This window comes from Hesperophylax consimilis, chromosome 15 (assembly GCF_061612785.1).
Source record: "Hesperophylax consimilis isolate HC1 chromosome 15, BYU_Hcon_1.0, whole genome shotgun sequence".
NCBI classification, from domain to species: Eukaryota; Metazoa; Arthropoda; class Insecta; order Trichoptera; family Limnephilidae; genus Hesperophylax; species Hesperophylax consimilis.
Genome location: NC_142850.1, coordinates 11,247,839 through 11,266,748, shown reverse-complemented (window position 1 = coordinate 11,266,748; position 18,910 = coordinate 11,247,839). Strand labels below are relative to the sequence as shown.

Sequence of the window (18,910 nt, the reverse complement as noted above, 5' to 3'; positions counted from 1 at the left end):
CTTACGTAGTTAATTTGCCCAAACGCCAATAACCAATCCTCTGCAAACAAACTCATCCATTAAGGCACAAATATTTATACAGCCTCGTAAAGGTATTACTGAATATAATTTAGTTAAAGTTTTAATGAGACCCATACAAAAATAGGAATGTTTTATGTTTGAATTTTGTGGAATTATATTTTGTCAGTAAACAGGCAATTATTACGTATGCTCTGTTAATAAAGACGGCAAAGCTGAAAACTGTGGAAATGCCAAGCGGCTTAGTAATTCAAGAGCCACACACCATAATATTTTCCACCCATACGTTTTGCACTAAATTTCCGTTACGCCGTGAGGTGTGATATTTTTTAAATTGTGTTTGATGGTTTTCGTGAATTACATTGTGTGACATTATTCAGGGACTTCATCATGATAATTTCTGAGATTTCTCTGCCTGAGGGAGTATAGCTACTACCCATGGCTCTATCCTACTGACTTTCTCTTGGGCAATACTTGCATATTGTATCACATTTCTAAAGACTGATGGTTGGTTCCACAACTCAACTATCACGCTGAGCATTAATTTCTATGTTCCTGATGGTTATCTCCGTCACTGACAGCGTTGACTGTTTTATCTTCCGGCCTGCAAGACTAATTTGTCAATGACGAACATCGACAAATTAGTCGTTGGCGCGGTGAGCTATCTTATTAAATACAATCCCTTAGGATATTGATAAATTTAACATCAACGAAGCAGAATTTAGATGGCGTGCCTTGTTGCTACTGGTATAACATTTGGTTTTTTTTGTTTTCAATATATTCACTCAAACCGCTATTACAATAAATGAATGGTTATCAGTTGTGTAGAGTTAGGAGCGTTTATCAGTAGGGCACTTATTGTTTTCGTTATGTATCTTAAAAAAAGAATAAAAGGTTTCCAGCCTCTGCCTTGATAACCGTTCGTTATATCACCATATAAATACGGTACTAAACCATGTCGCAATAATTGAAATCATTATTTTGTAACGTTAGCCTCAGACACTGGAGTCGACAGCTGTTGCACGACTGTCATTTAGTCTGTTGAAAAATCAAGAGCGTGTAGCGTGCTGTAACACAAATCTCTTCTGAGATTTGTGTTAAAGTCTGTACTAAATAAAATAAATGCAATTCAAATTATTCTTTTAAAGTTTGTACAGTTTAATTTTTTTTGTTCCGGAATATTGTCAAAGGAAGAAAAATGTTTGCAGTACAGAAAATACTTGTGATTTTATGTTTGTTTTTTTGCTTGCTCGGTAAAAGTAACTTTGTGAGTGGTAAGGCGATTGTGGAGAATTGCAAATCCTCAGAAGCTGAAAAGATTCTAGAAGGATGCTCGTCTTTCAAAGGGTTGTCCATTAAATCCCGAGGAGGCACTGTTGTGAATGCTACTAACTGCGACGTCCTGCTGCCGAAAAAAGTGTTTGAAAAAGAGCCCGAAATAAATTTACCTTCCGCTGAAGATGTGAGTTTTTGTAAAAGCTTTTAATTTTTTATAGTTCTTTTATCTTCAGGAATACGATACATATTATTCAATGCGACACTTGAATAGAACTTGAAGAAAGAGTTTATGTGTATTTTGTGTACGAAATGTTGCTGAATTTATAAATCATTTCGGTGGAAAATTTTCATTTTCATTTTAAGATATTTTTTTTTAACATTGTATAAAATTGATATTGAATCGTAAAACGAAATTGATAGCTAACATAATATATTTAATGGGAGTACAGACTTTTTTCAAAAGCATGTATTATATACATTGCATATCATAATTTTTTCATAATTTACTGTTTTTAAGGAACCGAGGATACTAAATTTTTGTGTGTTTCAGGGGAAATTTTACACACTCATTGTTGTGGACCCAGACGTCAAGGATCACCTTCCTGGAATCGCTTTCCTTCATGGACTTAAATCAAACATAAAGGTAAGCCTATGCCATAAACTGAAGTTAATTTTTAAAATAGGTATCTACACTGTTTGATAAAATGTAGGTTACAAGTGCCTACATTTTTCAAAATTATAACAACATCCTACGAAGTTGTCATTTTGACATTGCTAGCAAGTATCGTTTCATGTAGGCATAATTCACAAATTCATATTTTATAGTTTTACATTATTCGTAAAATTTAAAGATAATTTATAAAAAAAAATAATTTGAAATACATGATTTTTTTAATTACTAGTCACCGATATTTACTACCCGGCGTCCCCGTGCATTAAAACGTATTAATTAAAAAAATATCTCAAATACATAGAACCATGCGTGTGTCTATTTTGAATGGATATTTAACAGCTCTTGATAAAAATGATGTGGTGTGCTTAAGATAAATTCATGTTAATTTAAAAACAAAATGAAAGAAAAAAATTGCTCAATCCTTGCGACACCAGACCCCACCTTCCAAGAGTTTTTACTCCTTTACACATTAGATAAACCGATTACAAACGTTATTGTAGATGATGTTGACATATACACCACTATACAGTGTTTTTTTATGTTTTATTTTTGCATATTCAATAAAATTATTATTAAATTTAGAAAACAAACATAAACAAAAAAACATTTTTAAGAAAATTGACAATCGTGTTTCTTCCCAGATTTTTAAAAAGCATTTGCTTAAGTTCAATTAATAATAACCATTTAGTATTGTTTTTATTGTAAGTCATCGTGATAACCCATATTCATAATCAAATCTGAAAAAAAACTATGTACGTTTGGTTTCAGAGAAAAAAATAATTAAGGATTCCACTTTCATAGAGCCTCAATTGGTTTTTGATTAAATTTTTTATTAAGTCAAGATTTAATTGCTTCAAAGAAAACATTTCTAGGATTTCATTTTTAATATTATGAGAGAAGTTTCAAAGGATTTACTAACTTTTAGATCAAATTGCAAGAGATCAATCTTTTAGAATATACTGATTTTATTCAAAATAAAATTACAATTTGTTTAATCGTAAGATCCAATTATTTTTTTCCATTTATTATATAAAGGTAAGGCATTGCAATAAATGCAAGTAAGTAGTAAGTTGGGGTAAGATTGAAAACTACTCTAATAAAACAAATAATTTTTCAAAGCCCATCTTGATGCATGCTCTTGGAAAGCGAAACGGTTGGCATGCGTCATAAAATAAATGCTAAACAAAATAAATCAATAATGGTTGTTCAGTATTATGTAAATTTACATTAATGCCTACGTTGTTTTACCGAATTTATTTAATTGATGGCTTGAATAGCCAATTAGGTATTTTAGATAGAGTCAGCTTTGGGGTTCGAGTATGGGCCACGCATATCGGATCATTGTCTGATGTGATATACCTTTCGTCGGAAGGATTCGGGCGTCATCGATAGCCGCCACACCCCGCTTCCTCACTTCCCGCGCGGGAATAATATTTAACAGGGATATTGTAAGGAACATAGACTCTATGTATTTATAACTCAATGGGAATAGCTAGATAAGTTCTCAAAATGTATTTAGAGGTTTTCAATTTTTCATTTTGTGGGGGAATTTAAGTGATAAACAATATTGAATGAGAGAAATTTTGAAAATCATCAGATGATTCGGCAAAATTCTTTCCATCGTTAAATAACGTTTTAAAAAATATTGTTTATGACATCTGGTTATTTTCAACAATATGGTAATTTTAATATATTATGAGAAAAATATGATTTAAAATCAAAAAAACATTATGAAATATGGGAGGTGTGTAAGGAGTTTTAAGAGAGTAAAATTAAAATACATTTTACGGTAACGAAATGTTAAAAATTAAGGGGAATGACATAAAATGACGAATAAAATTATGAAAAAAATAGGTAAATCCTGCATACAAGCAGGCTGCTGCCATGTGGAGGCAACGCTTAATTTTTTTAGTTTAGTTTAGTTTACACTAGAGTAAACACCAGTGTATAGAGGCAATGGTCTCCAACCTTTTTGTAGCCGCGGACCGGTCGACGTCTGAAAAATTTACCGCGGCCCGCTGAGGTTGGTTAAATTAAATGTTAATATTCTAGAACGTTCTTAATATTTTTTATTGAACTGTGTTCAACGGTATTGTGTCGGTGGTTACTTAGCGTAAAGATGTTTTCAACAGAATAAGTTTTTTTCGCGGGCCGGTAACATTTGCTTCACGGACCGGTACCGGTCCGCGGACCAGGGGTCGGGGACCACTGTACTTAGGTGTTGTGGTGTTTACAGTAATGATTAAGATTTACGAATACATTTTCGAATCGAAACGAGAACCGAGCCTCAAACATGGGAAAGGAACAAAGCAACAGCAAATGGGGTAAAACGCCTCTAGAACTATACTTTATCCACCTTAATATGTTGAAATCGGTTAACTTAACAGGTCCCTAACAACTTTACTCGAGGGAGATCCCAAGCACTTTTTTATGCAACTAAGCTGCTAAACAATTTTGCATTAACCATCGACATTTTCAATGTCACTTAGAGACGGTTCAGTAATTATCTTTACGTCTGTCACAAAATAGTGTAAAATTGCCCCTTTGGCCTTTTCACACTTAAATTAACTTAAAATTAATCTCAAAGTAATATATCGGATCATAACTGTAATAAAGAGAAAACGACTAAATAAATATCTTGTCTCTGTAAGGCTTAGTGATTAAAAAAAACATTTTATACGTGTTTTGAGATAAAAGCAATTCGTATATCAAAATATTTAACAAAAAAAATACGCACAATTTATTTATAAAAATCAGTATATATTTTCTCCACTTTTACTTAATTCCTTCTTCCGGAACAAAATCACCACTAAAACGACCCAAATATGTTTGGTGTTTACCAAACAGTGTGTGTTCACATACTTAATTTTAATGACCTGAACAAACCCACGGGCCTAAAATGCAAAGTTCTCCTTTTTGCGGGTTAAATTATGATATAAAAACATGATGTTATACTTGATAAATTTGCGGAGCTCATTTTCGGGCCCTTGGTTTTTGTTATCTGGCACCTTCACTTAAAACCCCTGCATTGTTTATAGACCAGCTGCTACACCTTTGTCGTAAAGCTAGCGCTATAATGTCAGCTGACTAGAGCCAGTCCGAATAATCATAAAAACTTGAAACGGATTTAGACAACTTTCTCTCGCATATGCCATTCGTTCATTATTATTTTATTATGACTTAACCGGCCGACAATGTTACAGCAATCCCGTTGTACCGAATGACTATAAAATACCATTAAGTACGTTACTTTTTATAGTCATTATAGCCGCCTTTGTATACTGCCGTCATAAGCAAAAAAGTAGTTGGAAAATTTCAATGGTCACATTCTGATAATTTTTTATATTACAATGGGTTGATAGACATGAAAGGTATCTACAACTGAATGTGACTATTGAAAATTTCCAGCTGCTTTTTTGCTAATGACGACAGCTTACTAACTCGTGCATTAAAATGAGGAAATCAAATTCTACCAAGACATTTTACTTATGCGTTTAGAAAACGAAGTTAAAACAACTACGTTAAAGAATATTCATTCAAGTTTAACGATCCGGAACAATGGTAATACTTTGTTTGTAATAAATATTCTAAGAAATAATGAGAGTTTGTTTATATTATTTCATTTGATGTAAATTACAGTTTCTCTTTATTTTTTTTTCTACAAAACGGCAATAACATAAATAGTACTTTAGTTTAAAAAAATTTTTAACTCAAAACTCTTCGCGAGAAGGACCAATTTAAATTATCTATTAATTTCTGAACTGCGGCTGAAAACCAAACACCAGCCAAAGACTAAACCAAATATTTTAGAAAGCCAATTACAAAACTGATAAATAATTGTATAAGCTTGGTTAGGCAGAGCTCGAAGCATTTTTTCAATGGTCGTAATGTAAATACCACCGAGGCTCCAATAAATAAATCCTGCAGGACGAAGGAGTGATTTCAAAAAACTTAGGTGGCTGTGGAGGTAATTACAGCGCATCCCTGGGATTGAAAGCATTTAGTTTCACAAGAAACTGAGGGACAAAGGTACCATATCGGCAATACTCAAGACAGCCAAGACTAATAAAAGGTTGCAAAAATATACGCTAGTAGTTGTATGAACAGTAGACCTTGCGTACAAAAAATCATGTTTCTAATATTTGCTTACTAAATCAAAGCTAAATTTTCTTCTGTAATCATAAGATTTGTAAGTTAGTATTTAAATACTTACTTAATTAATTGATAAACACGACGATTTTACATTTGAAAAGGGAATCTTTACTGAATCAGTAAAACGGCGACCGTCTAAAACCAATTAATTTATAAAACAATATTTCTTATTTTATCCTAGTAAACATTTCGGACGTTAGGTATATAAAAAAAGTTAAAAAATATGTTTCAATGTTTTGGAAGTTTCATTCAACAGTATTATTCCTTTTATCATGATGTGCTAGAACATGTGTTTGTCTGAATGGTATCTGAAACAATTCGTTGACACAACCAGAGATGAAGTTTTCAGGTATGTACATGTACAGTGTATATACAGAATGTTAAGGGACGTACTTTAACAAGTGATTTCTGACATTCTTTGGAGTAAACATGTTATTAATTTTTTGTCTTCGGTGACTCTTGAAATGAAATTGTTTTTTTTAACAGAACATTTTTTTCTTTCATATGTGGTCACTGATCATTGAGACGGGTAACCGCCCAAGCCCTCAAGTAAGTAAGTCGAAAATAAAAGTCGGAAATTTCATTTAATTTTATTTTTACTGCAAATAATGTCAAGAATCACTGGTCCCTTAACCCCCTGTACATTGTATTTCTGACAATAGATCAATTGCTGAAATTTTTTTTTGAGTGGTAAAAGAACATTAAATGTTTCATATTTACATATCCCTGGAGCCTTCGACCCACGTAATACTAATGAATATTTATATGTTTTTTTTAGTTATGAGAAGGTATATTAAAAAGTTTTTATTTTGCAAATGTTCTTAGGATATTACGTTCTTATTTTAAAATGCTTATACTCAAAAAATGATCTTATTTAATTCTTTTTGCATAATATTAACAAAGGTATTCTATTATCGTTGTGATTAAAAATTATACAATATACATACAAACACAAAATAACAATGCACAGCAATACATAATACCTGCATTATCATAATAATTACATATTATTACGTTGCAGTCACCCATTAGGCTATGGAGGTACTCGTGTGGTGTATAATGTCAAAGAAACGAGTTAAAGTAATTGAAAGCAAAAAATTAATTTGAATTGCCTTAAATCCTGTTTTAATTATCATCTATAAATAGGTACAACCTTCCTACGCTGAATCAAATTTACGTTTCTGTACTCTGATTAAAAAACACATTGCCTGCAGCCATACATCGACAACAAAACCAGAAGCAAATTATGTTTTTAATTTGAAATTTCCATGATCGTAAAATTTGTTTGTTAAAAAAAGTTTTTCATGATAATTTCTTTCCAATAAAATAATAAGTTTCAAAGGGAAGGGTTTCAAATTTTAGTTAAGCCATGATTAATTAGCCAGTTCCGTACTTTGTTTTCTCATACTTTATGTTTTTATGAAACCAATACTATATTTGTGTTTTTATTGGAATTTTTTAAATTATTCACGACCCTCATATAATCAATACATATATTTAAAAAGATCTGTATGTAATCTTAAGCTTCAAAATCTCTCGATCAGTGAACTCCGGCACAGAGTGCACCGTTGTTTTCTGTCCAGAACTTCTAAGAGTATTTCAAGATATAATTTTCAGCTCGCAACATAATCTTAGTTGGTACTTTTACGTTTGTTTGATTCACCATAGAACCCTCAAACGGTGAGCTATGGTGTTATAAAATTTTTCTTGCAAACTTATTTATAGGTAAACGTATCTTTTAATAACCTTTCAACATTGTGAACTAAAGTAGATTGAATTTTTCATTGTCTCTATAAGGAGACATAAAATTGATCAATAAGAAAAAAATAGTGCTGTAACTAGGTGGATCCGGAGAGTTTTTTGAATCCTATAAAAAAGAATACGGATTCGGGTAAATATAGAAAAGGACCTTTAATAAAAGGGTATTTTAGAATTCATTTACTTTGAAATAAATGAGTCCCTTACCCTTCAAAGCTGACCTTTCAACTGAACTATTCAAATAATCCCCTAAGGTCCATGTTTACTTCCCTTCTCATATTTTTATTTTTCCAGGGATCTGACCTTAAAAAAGGATGTGCCTGCACTGGGACCGGGATTCAGCGTAAGTAAATAAAATCCGTATTGTTCCGGATGTAACTTGTATACTTAGTAATAATACTAATAAGATAAAAATAGTATTTTATAACAACTGTTGCTTTGAAAAATATCTATACGAGGTACATCAACACATCCCCGAAAGACCAACGATTTCTGAGTAAAAACGTAGATGTAATTTTTCTATCCGATAAAAAAAATGCATTTATAAACAAAACAATTTTTTTAATAACACAGTGGGTTAAACCTAGCGCATGACACTTCGTCTCTTACTAGCAGCACCCTGCAGATGCAGAGCGTATATCGTGTAACACGTGATCCGTTGCGACGTGTAGTAGCAGTGTGATCAGCGGCGACGGGTGATAGATTTTTTTTTTAATTGAAAAAAATATCTTTGGACAGCCAAATGACATCTACATTTTTACTCAAAATATGCCCAGAAAAAGCTTGCAACATCGTTTATACATTTTTAATGATTCAAATCAAAAAATTATGTAATCTATTTTAAATAATATCGTGGAGATCCGTAAAGAATGCAATGAATGAATATAAGTAGAACGAAGGACGATTAGATGGTTTGGTCAGGTAGAGTGGAGGGACAAAGGAAGGAGCGCAACGGCAATAATATATTAAGTGAAAGTAATTGATAAAGGAAGTCAGTGACGCTCGAGGAAGTTATCACATGTGATTAAATCAATCAAATACATGGGTCGAGTCATGAAAAGAATACAAAATATGTACGAGACGACGCATGCAAAAGAAAGAAGAAAAGCTAGAGTTGTATGGCTGTCTACATGATATTTTATATTTAACCCACCACATACCCGGTGAAATTTTACTACTCTTTAGACCTAGTAGGGTCTGTAGGAGCCGGCAATACTTAATCGTTTTTTTTAATATTTGTATTCATTTAAGTTTTTTTTCTTTTTCTTTCGTTTTAAGATTTATTTTTTAAACAATAAATACATAACTCATTTTTCAACCCAAAAACAAACCCTTTTTTTTGGTTGCGTAAAACATAAAATATAATAATATCATTAACAAAATGACGTTTTGTTTGTTGTAGGTGAACAATTTTTCAATATTTAACTTTAAAAATAGATTTTTTTTTGTTTTCTGGCAAAAAAAAAGTGTAGTGTGTTGTGCCTTGAGGTTTCTTCTCCCTCCTGATCTTCCAGGAGTCACTTTTCGGTGCTGATTTCCAGATATTTATAACCTTTTTTTACTTCTGTCATTTTCCATACTATTATTGTAGTTGTTTACTGTTGTGAATAATGGAGGAAGATTTCCCTCCTGGACCCCCTACAAAGCCCCCAGATCCCTCTCCAGACCCCCCAGACGGGGAAAATGGAGAAATTTCTGACAATGATTCTGTCATTTTGACTTCTACCAAAAAAAGGAAATTTACTCCTTCTTCCCCAATAAAACTTGACTCTCCTCCAACTTCACAATCCCCACCAGCACTTTCTCAACTTCCTCCAACAAACTTTTATTCTCCTCATTCCCGTGGCCCATTCATAGTATACGCCCAAAAAACTGAGCAAGGAAAAACCATCCACCCTCTTGAATTTGGCAAATTCCTATCAAATAGCAAGAACCTTTCAATCAAGCCTGTAGGTGTAAAAGCCGAGGAATTCCTCTCAGGGTCAGCTGCCAACAGTTTCATCAAAAATATCTTCATTTCATCTAATTCAAAGTTCAAGGCATATATCCCTACTTTCAATGTCACTCGCATGGGCCTGGTCAGAGGTATCTCGACCGATCTGTCCATCGAAGAAATTCTGTGTGAAACACAACTCACTGCTCTTAAATCCCAATGGTTCACCTCTTTCAAATGCCACAAATGGGTGTGCAAATAATTATAATCCGTCCTCAATGAACTCTCTAAAACTTTTTGAAAAACTCTCCCAAGACAATTCTTCATTTATCCAAACTCTCATTATGCTTCTAATTGACCTTATTTCTTCTCAAACTAATCTACCGTCCAACGCTGCTACTATTATTTCAACATTAAAATCATTTATTCAAAATGACTCTTCAAGATTTCAAAATACTTCAGTGGAATAGCCGAAGTGCTATTTCTAACAAATCTGATCTCCTTAACCTATTGAATTCCAACTTTATTTCTTTGGCTGCTATCTCGGAGACTTGGTTTACTCCATCCACCCACTTTAATGTGGGAGGGTATTCCTGTCTCCGCGACGACCGCCCGGAAGGTTCGGGCGGCGGTGCTGCCCTTTTTATTAAGAAATCCATATCATTTTCCCCAATAAATAATATCAAACCCCCCAATGCTGACTCCCAAATGATTGCAGCTAAAATAAAGGACACATCCTTTATTTCAGTCTATCTTCCCCCAACAGCCCACTTCAAAAAACAAATTTGGTTGCAAATTGTAAGTCAACTAAGCCCTCCTTTCTTTATATTAGGCGATTTTAATGCCCATTCCCTCGTCTGGGGTTCTGCTTTCTCCGACCGAGATGGTCGAAGTGTGATGGATTTCCTAGATCAATCCAACCTTTTCCTTTTGAATGACGGATCTCCTACTAGGATCTCTCGCCCCAGAACAAACCCCAGGGCAGTGGATCTCTCGATATGTTCTACTAGTCTGGGTTCTCTCTCTTCTTGGGTGGTGTCCCCCGACCCTTGCTCCAGTGATCATTTCCCGATCACCATTACTTATCAAACTTCTTTCCAATCGGACAAGTCTCATATTTCGACAAAGATTAAAACGAAACACACCAAATGCGATGAATTTAACTCTCATATGGACAAGTTCCTACTAAGTTTACCCGAAACCAATATATTTTCCGTCAAAGATGACTATAATAACTTCAAATCAATGCTCATAACTGCAATAAATAAATCAAATCCTCCCCCTAAAACTAAATCTCTTTTAAAAAAACTCCCTCCAACTCCCTGGTGGGATGAGGAATGTTCCAAAGTAGTAAGAATTCGGAAAGTTAAATCTCTTTCCTATCGTTACAATATGACTATGGAGAACTATCTTATATACAAAAACGCTAAATCCAATGCCAAAAGGGTATTGAGGTCAAAAAAAAGATCTGGGTGGTACAACTTCTGCAGTTCAGTATCTCTGAACACTCCAATTTCGGAAGTTTGGTCTATGATCCGAAGATTTCGATCCTCCTTCAGTTCACCATCTCCTCGAGCGTCTCATTCTAAATGGATAGATGAATTCTTGGACAAAATTGCCCCCCCTTCTGTACCTAACTTAGATGAAATAACGCCTATCTATAATACTCCTATGTCTCATCATTGACTAGACTCTCCATTCACCTTAATTGAGCTAAAAAATTGTTTATCAATAGTCAAGGACTCATCTCCAGGCAGAGATGGTATACCTTACAGCATAATCAAAAATAGTAATGATAATGTTCTAAACCACTTCTTAAGCATCTTAAACAAAATCTTCCAGACTGGTATAATGCCTGATGTCTGGAGTTGTCAAATAATCATCCCTATTTTAAAAACAAACAAATCACCAAATTCTGGATCCAACTACAGGCCGATCGCTCTTTCATCCACCCTCAGTAAACTTTATGAAAAATTAATTAAAAACCGATTAGAATTTTTTGTCGAGAGTAAACAGCTTCTCTCTCCATCTCAATTTGGATTTAGGAAAAAAAATCCACTCAAGATAACCTTGCCATCATCAGCACTGATATTAATTTATCAATTTCTAAACAGGAAGTTTGTCTTGCCGTCTTTATAGATATAGAAGGCGCCTTTGACAATGTTTCCATCCCAATCCTGAAAAAAAAACTTCTAGGCCTTGGCCTTCTACCCATGTTTGTCCAATCTATTATTAATCTATTTCTAGATAGAAAAAATTTCATTGAACTTCCAGATATTTCTCCTCAAAGTAGGTCTGTTTGGAAGGGTTTACCACAAGGCGATGTATTGTCCCCCTTACTGTATAATATATACACATATGATATGCATGTCACTATTCCCCCACAAGTAAAAGTTATTGAGTTCGCAGATGACATAGCTTTCTTCTTATCATCCAAAATCATCCCTCTCGCCGTCAAATATCTTAACGAAGCCATGAATGCCCTTTGCACATGGCTCACCTTAAATGGTTTTGAACTTTCAATCCAAAAGACTCAGTGTGTCACCTTCTCAAACCGCCATAAAAACCCCCCCGTTCAAATTTTATTTAAAAATTCTCCAATCCCCAACGCTTCTGAAGTAAAATTTTTGGGAGTAACATTTGATAGGAAACTTAAATGGTCTTCCCATATAAATAATTTAGTTACTAAATGCGAAAAAAATTTAAATATCATCAGATCCTTATCTGGCGTTTGGTGGGGAGCTCACCCTACTTGCATTAAGTTGCTTTACAACGCACTTATTCGAAGCCATCTCGATTATGCCTGCCCACTTTTTAGTACTGCCTCAAAAAATGTACTTGATAAATTAGACAAAATTCAATCTAAATCTTTGCGAATTATAACTGGAGCGATGCAATCGTCACCCATCAATTCCCTTCAAGTAGAATGTTCTGATCCTCCTCTTTATTTAAGGCGTCAACTATTTGCTGACAAATTTGTTCTTAAATGTTTAAATTCTAAATGTCATCAGGTTATCCCCAGCGTCTCGTTGTTCATTGACTCAACCCATTCATCTACAATCAGAGCTTCAACTAAACCTCTTCCTGACATCTGTAAAAATTTTAAGCCTCTCTCAGAGCTTCACATCATCCAAAATGATCTACTTCCCTTAAACAAATTAAAATATAGTCACTTCACCCTATCCCCAACAATATTTGAAGGGATCGGAATCCTAAAAAGTCATTCCAATCTCCCGGCCCGAACTGTCAATAATATTTTCAATGACATTATTTCATCTAAATGGCCCAACTTTTCTCTTTTATTTACTGATGGATCCAAATCTCCCGACTCTCCTAACTGTGGTATAGGTATTAACGTTTACCACAATAATTCTAATGACAGAATATTTCATTCAATTTCAAATCAATTTTCAATATTTTCAGCCAAGTGCATTGCAATAATAGAATCTCTCAAATATATAATCAAAAATAATTTCGAACATTCCTTCGTTCTCTCTGACTCTCTCAGTTCCCTCCAAAAACTTAAATCCAGTCCTCTTCTTCATCCTGATGATCACTTTGTATGCCTTATTCGAGAGATGATAGCCTCCATTCAAAGCTCTGGTAAAACTATAACTCTGATTTGGATTCCTGGACATGTTGGTATCATGGGTAATGATATTGCGGATGCCTTGGCAAAACAAGGAGCGTCCAACCCTGTTGTTACCCTCGTAAACCACATTCCCCTATCTGACATTTTTTCCATCATCAAAGATAGATCCCGCAATGTTTGGGCAGAGTATTGGCACATTGCTAGTCAATCCAAGGGAGCCTGCTATGCCTCAATACAAAGAACTATTCCATCAAAACCGTGGTTTCAGCAATTCCCTCATTTTTCCAAAAAAATAATTTCTTCACTCATTCGAATGAGGATCGGACATTGTTCCGTTCCTTCCCGTCTTTTTAAAATTCACGTTGTTCACTCCCCAGATTGTACATTCTGTGGTCTAGAAGTGGGAACTTTAGATCACATATTTTTTGGTTGTCCCTCTCTAAACAAATATCCTCTCTTCTATCAAGCCTTATCTAAAATTGCCTCCCCTCCATTCAACATCTCATCTCTTCTAAGTCTGAACTCGACTCCAATTTTCATTATAATTTTGAAATTTGCCCATTTAAATAAAATTAATATTCAAATTCACCTTTCATTTCTCAATAATTTTAAATGATGGCCAAGAACACCCTTGAAGGGTGAAAGCCAGAAATAATGTTAAAAAAAAAAAAAACTTGAAAAATAATATTTGCAAATAACCCTCCCTAGAATTTTTCGCAGAAGAAAATTGAGTGCTCTACTAAAATATTAGTACTGCAAGAGTGATATGATACATACTTTGTCTTGCAAAATTTTATGTCAGGATATTGTACACCTATGTTTTATATCAAGGAAGTGGATGATAATAATCATCACGAAATGTTAATATTAAAATAAATTAGTATCGGAATGTAAGCGAATCAAACATAAAAATTAATTCAGAATTATGGTTTTATTTAAATAATAATACTTCAATATCCTCTGCGGTTAGTCCCAATGAAATTGTGAATACAAAACTGTTTAAATAAAATAAACCATAAAATTATAGGTACTTACAAAATAAGTATTTTGCATGCCTGGTAGGTTACATGAGATGACTACAAAACATAACATTTGCGCACAATAGTTACAGTTATTTTAAAATGCGCTTGGTCTGTCAGACCCTACCAGGCGTGCGGAGGGTTAGTGAATTTCATTTTCAGATTTCAAAATCCTAACAACAATAATAATAGCGTTTTAATAGCGGAGAGTACATAATTCCCAAAGTGTGTTTAGTTAAAAGCTTTTTCTAAAATTAAAATACCACGCAAGAATTACAATATGAAATGAAACTATGTATGGCACCCCAATTAGTGAGGTTATTTTGAGGGAAAATAGGGTGGTAATGATATAACGGTTAGAAAGTGGATGTTTGAGAAGAACAAAATTGTTTGCAGAAACATTAATTTCTTCTATTTAAATGGGTACCTCAACAAAGTAATAGTGTGTACGAGAATCTTCCATGCTAGAAATGAAATATAATTAATTTAATATATTATATATGATATTTAATTAACTGTTTTTTGCAATTTACCAGAAATTAAAATATCAGACTATTGAGATTCATTGGACTTTTTGAAGATCGTAATAAAAAAAAATTTTTTTTTTTTATATTTTGGTTTGTATGCACAAGCATATTTATAATATCCTCCGATATTAAGTCAATATTTTTGTGTGTTTTTGAAATTATGTTAAAACAATCCGTCGAATTGATGTTTATATGTATGGCAGAGAAAAAAAACTTTACTACACTGGTGCAACATTTATTATAATTTTAACCTATTCATTCCGCTTCATTTAACATTCCCCTGTTATAAATAATGAATAACCTAACAGTATTTGAAAATCTCCTACTTCCTTCAAGGTTAAAGAAAAATGTGGCCTTTGTCTTAGCAAGTCAAGGAATTGTACTCATGATGCCTGGGCGGGAACCAGAAGCGATACTAACTCAGCCACTAACCGGTCATGAAAAGTAGAATGCGTCTTTCTCCTTATGTCATAATTTTATAAATTGTCACTTTTATAGAAAAATTGAAGATAACTTATCAAATTTATGCTAAGTATCTGTATTAGGCTAAAATGCAGTCGTTATCCGCGTCTGCCTATTTGTACGCTCAGTTCTTCTTAACTACGCAACTGATTTTCATAGGATTTACGCTATCATTTACAAAAAAATTTCCGAATTTTTTTTATATTTAATACATGCATATTATATTTTTAGAAAATAAACAAAATTCGGACAACGCCGGGTACACCTCAACTTGAATATATATATATATATATATATTTCAAAAACGAATTTTATTGATTTAAACGTTACAAGTATAATCGTTTGATATAACAAAAAAGAACCCTAACAATAAAACCTTTAATTATTATTTTTTTGATAAATTAATGTTTTTAAAGACAAGATTTTATTTATGCATAGCACAAAGGATAACAATTATTTTTATAAGCAATAATTGTTCGCCTGAAACACTCATCCACATTGAAAAAATCTCCTGATAAAAAAATTTCAATGTGGATGAGTGTTTCAGGCGAACAATTATTGCTTATAAAAATAATAAAACCTTTGTTATATTCAAGGCCTTAATCACAATGAAAACCAAACATTTTATAACAACTATTGGATCTTAATGAATAATTTATAACAATCTGGTTTGGTTAGGTTAGGTTAACTATTAATAAGTTAGTTAAGATTTATATCAAGATGAGGTTATCTTTATTCTGTGCACTCTTTGATAATATTTGTCTATTTGCTCAACTTCACTCAAAGTGACAAGAACAAAAGATTTACGTTAGCGTCCATTAAAACTGGTTCATATTGCCGAACCGCAATAAAAAATGCATTAGAAATTATTGAAACAGATAAAAGTAATTGGTATGCACGCTTATGCACAGTATTTATCCGTATATTGCAATGTTTATTAGCTTTAGAATCGTGGTGGTCTACAGTATCTACACATTATTTGCAAATGAATCGGAATATTGCAAGTTTAATTTCCGCCACTGCCCAGTGATATTGACATACTGGCTTAAATACATAAATACGGAGTGGGGCAGAAATTAAATTCCTGAGTAGTGTTTGGTAAAACCATGAATGACACACGGAAGGCCTTAAGGAAAATAATTTTCTCAGGGCCTACGTCATCTCTAGGGATGCTGTGTGGAGGGTCTTTTTGAGTAGAGAAAGGAGTGAACACGGATCATAAAAAGACTAATGTTGTGTGATCATTGCATTGGAATCTGCTGGTTAAGATAAGGTAATCTACCAAACGGACAGCCAGTTTCTGCACAGAATCAAGCATTTTTGATGTATTTTATGTATTTAGGGGCTTCAATCCAGATGTGGCTGCCAAATTCATTAGTGGGACACACTTGCAATTTGTACAGTATATGTAAAATGCAATAAACTAATTAGAAAGGGACAGTTAGATTATTTGATGCAAAGCGGACCGAGAAATAAGCGTGGGGAGTAGGGGCGGCTGCTTCATTAGGTCAACGAGACACTGACTCCCCTAAATTATAAGGCAACAATTTTAAGGTTCAGGTAAAATATTGAACAAAACAAAAAAAAAATAGTAACACATATTTATTCAAAATATCTGCTTTTGAACCGCTAGAGCCACCGCTGATGAGAAGAATGAATATTTAATTTTTCGGAATAACTTTATTGAGTAAAACCTTAAATTGTAATATTTAATTATTGAAGACAATATTAGCGATTTCCAAACGAAAATCTGAAACAGAAAAATCAGAAAAGGATACGGTCACATCTAGGACTCGAACCCAGGACCCTTGTCTTTACACATTAAAAATAAAAAATAAGATAGGTTTATCTAAAAAAAATAAAAAAAGACGCTGTCTAGATTGCATTTAGTTCGGGTTGAATCTTGCGATCATACATAAAGATAGTTGCCAATAAAAATGTGTGGTGAAAAAATGAAGACAATGTTTGTAGTTCTTATTCGAAGTATGATACAGTTAAAAGTGACCGAGGGGGATAGGGTCCCATTAGCTCAGTGGTAGAGCGGTGTCCCGGAAAGACAAGGGTCCTGGGTTCGAGTCCAAGATGTGACCGTATCCTTTTCTGATTTTTCTGTTTCAGATTTTTGTTTAGAAATCGCTAATATTGTCTTCAATAATTAGAAAAATGAATGATGATAATGTTGAGAAAAACATATCACGATGAATTGAAACATTTATATTGGATAATGTTAAATTGTTACCATATTAAAAATACAAAAATACTAATGGATTTTTCTTTTGTTTCAGCATACCTAGGACCAAGTCCGCCAAAAGCATCAGGAATCCATCGTTATATGTTTTTGGTATACGAGCAAGAAAAAGAAATTCTTGAATCAAAGGCAACAAAACGGATGAAGTTCAACTATGTACAGTGGGCTAAGGACAATCACCTTTGTGGACCCAAAGGAGAAGTTCAATTCCGGGCTTTGTTTGATATTTGAAAAAAAAAGGATCAGACAATTTTTTTTTCGATGATTTATTATTTTTATGACTGAAATATAAAGGGAACATTTTATAACAAACCCCCTAGTCTAGTTTAATTACTTTATACATTTTTTTGTACCTACTATACGAATAAAAATATTTCCTTTTTTTATAGCTTGTTTTTTTCACTTAGAGTGTTTATTTAGTAATTAACGTCCTTTTTCGGGGCTTTTACGTATAAATATTATTAAAAATATTTTTTTATTGTACATAACTGAATTGCTTCATTAAGAACAATTTATATTTGTTTAAAGAAAAATTAAAGAAGATGTCCACTGACTCGGCATAATTGTTGACTTCAATAGTTTTCTGGGCAAAGAGGAATAAATATGGTAGTTAGTCCCAGAATTTCTTCACTGAAATAAATACTGACTTCTAGTATCAATTTTAGCGATACCGGACTATCAACTAAATCATTTAGAATTTTATATAAAAATACCAAGTCTGTGAAAATTCTTCTGTCTGACAATTTGAGCATATTCGTATAATTTAACAGAGTATTGTAGTTCAACATAATTGCTGGAATACCCATTTTAAAATTTATAAAACGTAAGAATTTGTTTTGTGTTATTTCAACAGCTTGTACATGTATATTATAATGTGGGTTCCAGACAGGAGAATTGTACTCAAGTTGACTTCTCACATAGGCAAAATATAAAAATTTAATACACTTTATATTGCAAAAATTTCTGGTTAGCCTAGTTATAAATCCCAACAATTTTAAGCCCCTATTAGAGATTTCTGTTATTTGGTTAACAAATGAAAGATTTGATTGAAAAGTGATGCCTAAGTCTTTGATTTGTGTTAATGTCTCAAGAGCATTGCTTACTATGTATAATGTGCCAAATATATATAGAACCCGAAAATATAAAAATAGACGGTGAAATCTAGGTGGATTTGTTTGCTTTAAGCCGCAGTTAGCAAAATTTTTCTACAATATTTTGAGAAATGATTTTAACCTTTGCTTATCTGTGGT

The 18,910-nt window shown here is 33.1% G+C and overlaps 2 protein-coding genes across 2 annotated transcripts in view; one reads left to right on the top strand and one right to left on the bottom strand.

The window, feature by feature from the left end:
• The window catches only part of LOC149417291 (atrial natriuretic peptide receptor 2-like), a 366,040-nt gene that overhangs the window by 172,737 nt on the left and 174,393 nt on the right, over positions 1-18,910 (bottom strand). The window lies entirely within an intron of this gene.
• Positions 883-18,012, top strand: LOC149417294 (protein D2-like). The gene is made up of 4 exons (XM_089639976.1): positions 883-1,480; positions 1,847-1,939; positions 8,174-8,222; positions 17,698-18,012. The coding sequence occupies exons 1-4, from the start codon at positions 1,217-1,219 to the stop codon at positions 17,889-17,891; spliced, it is 600 nt and encodes a 199-aa protein (XP_089496102.1). The 5' UTR covers positions 883-1,216; the 3' UTR covers positions 17,892-18,012.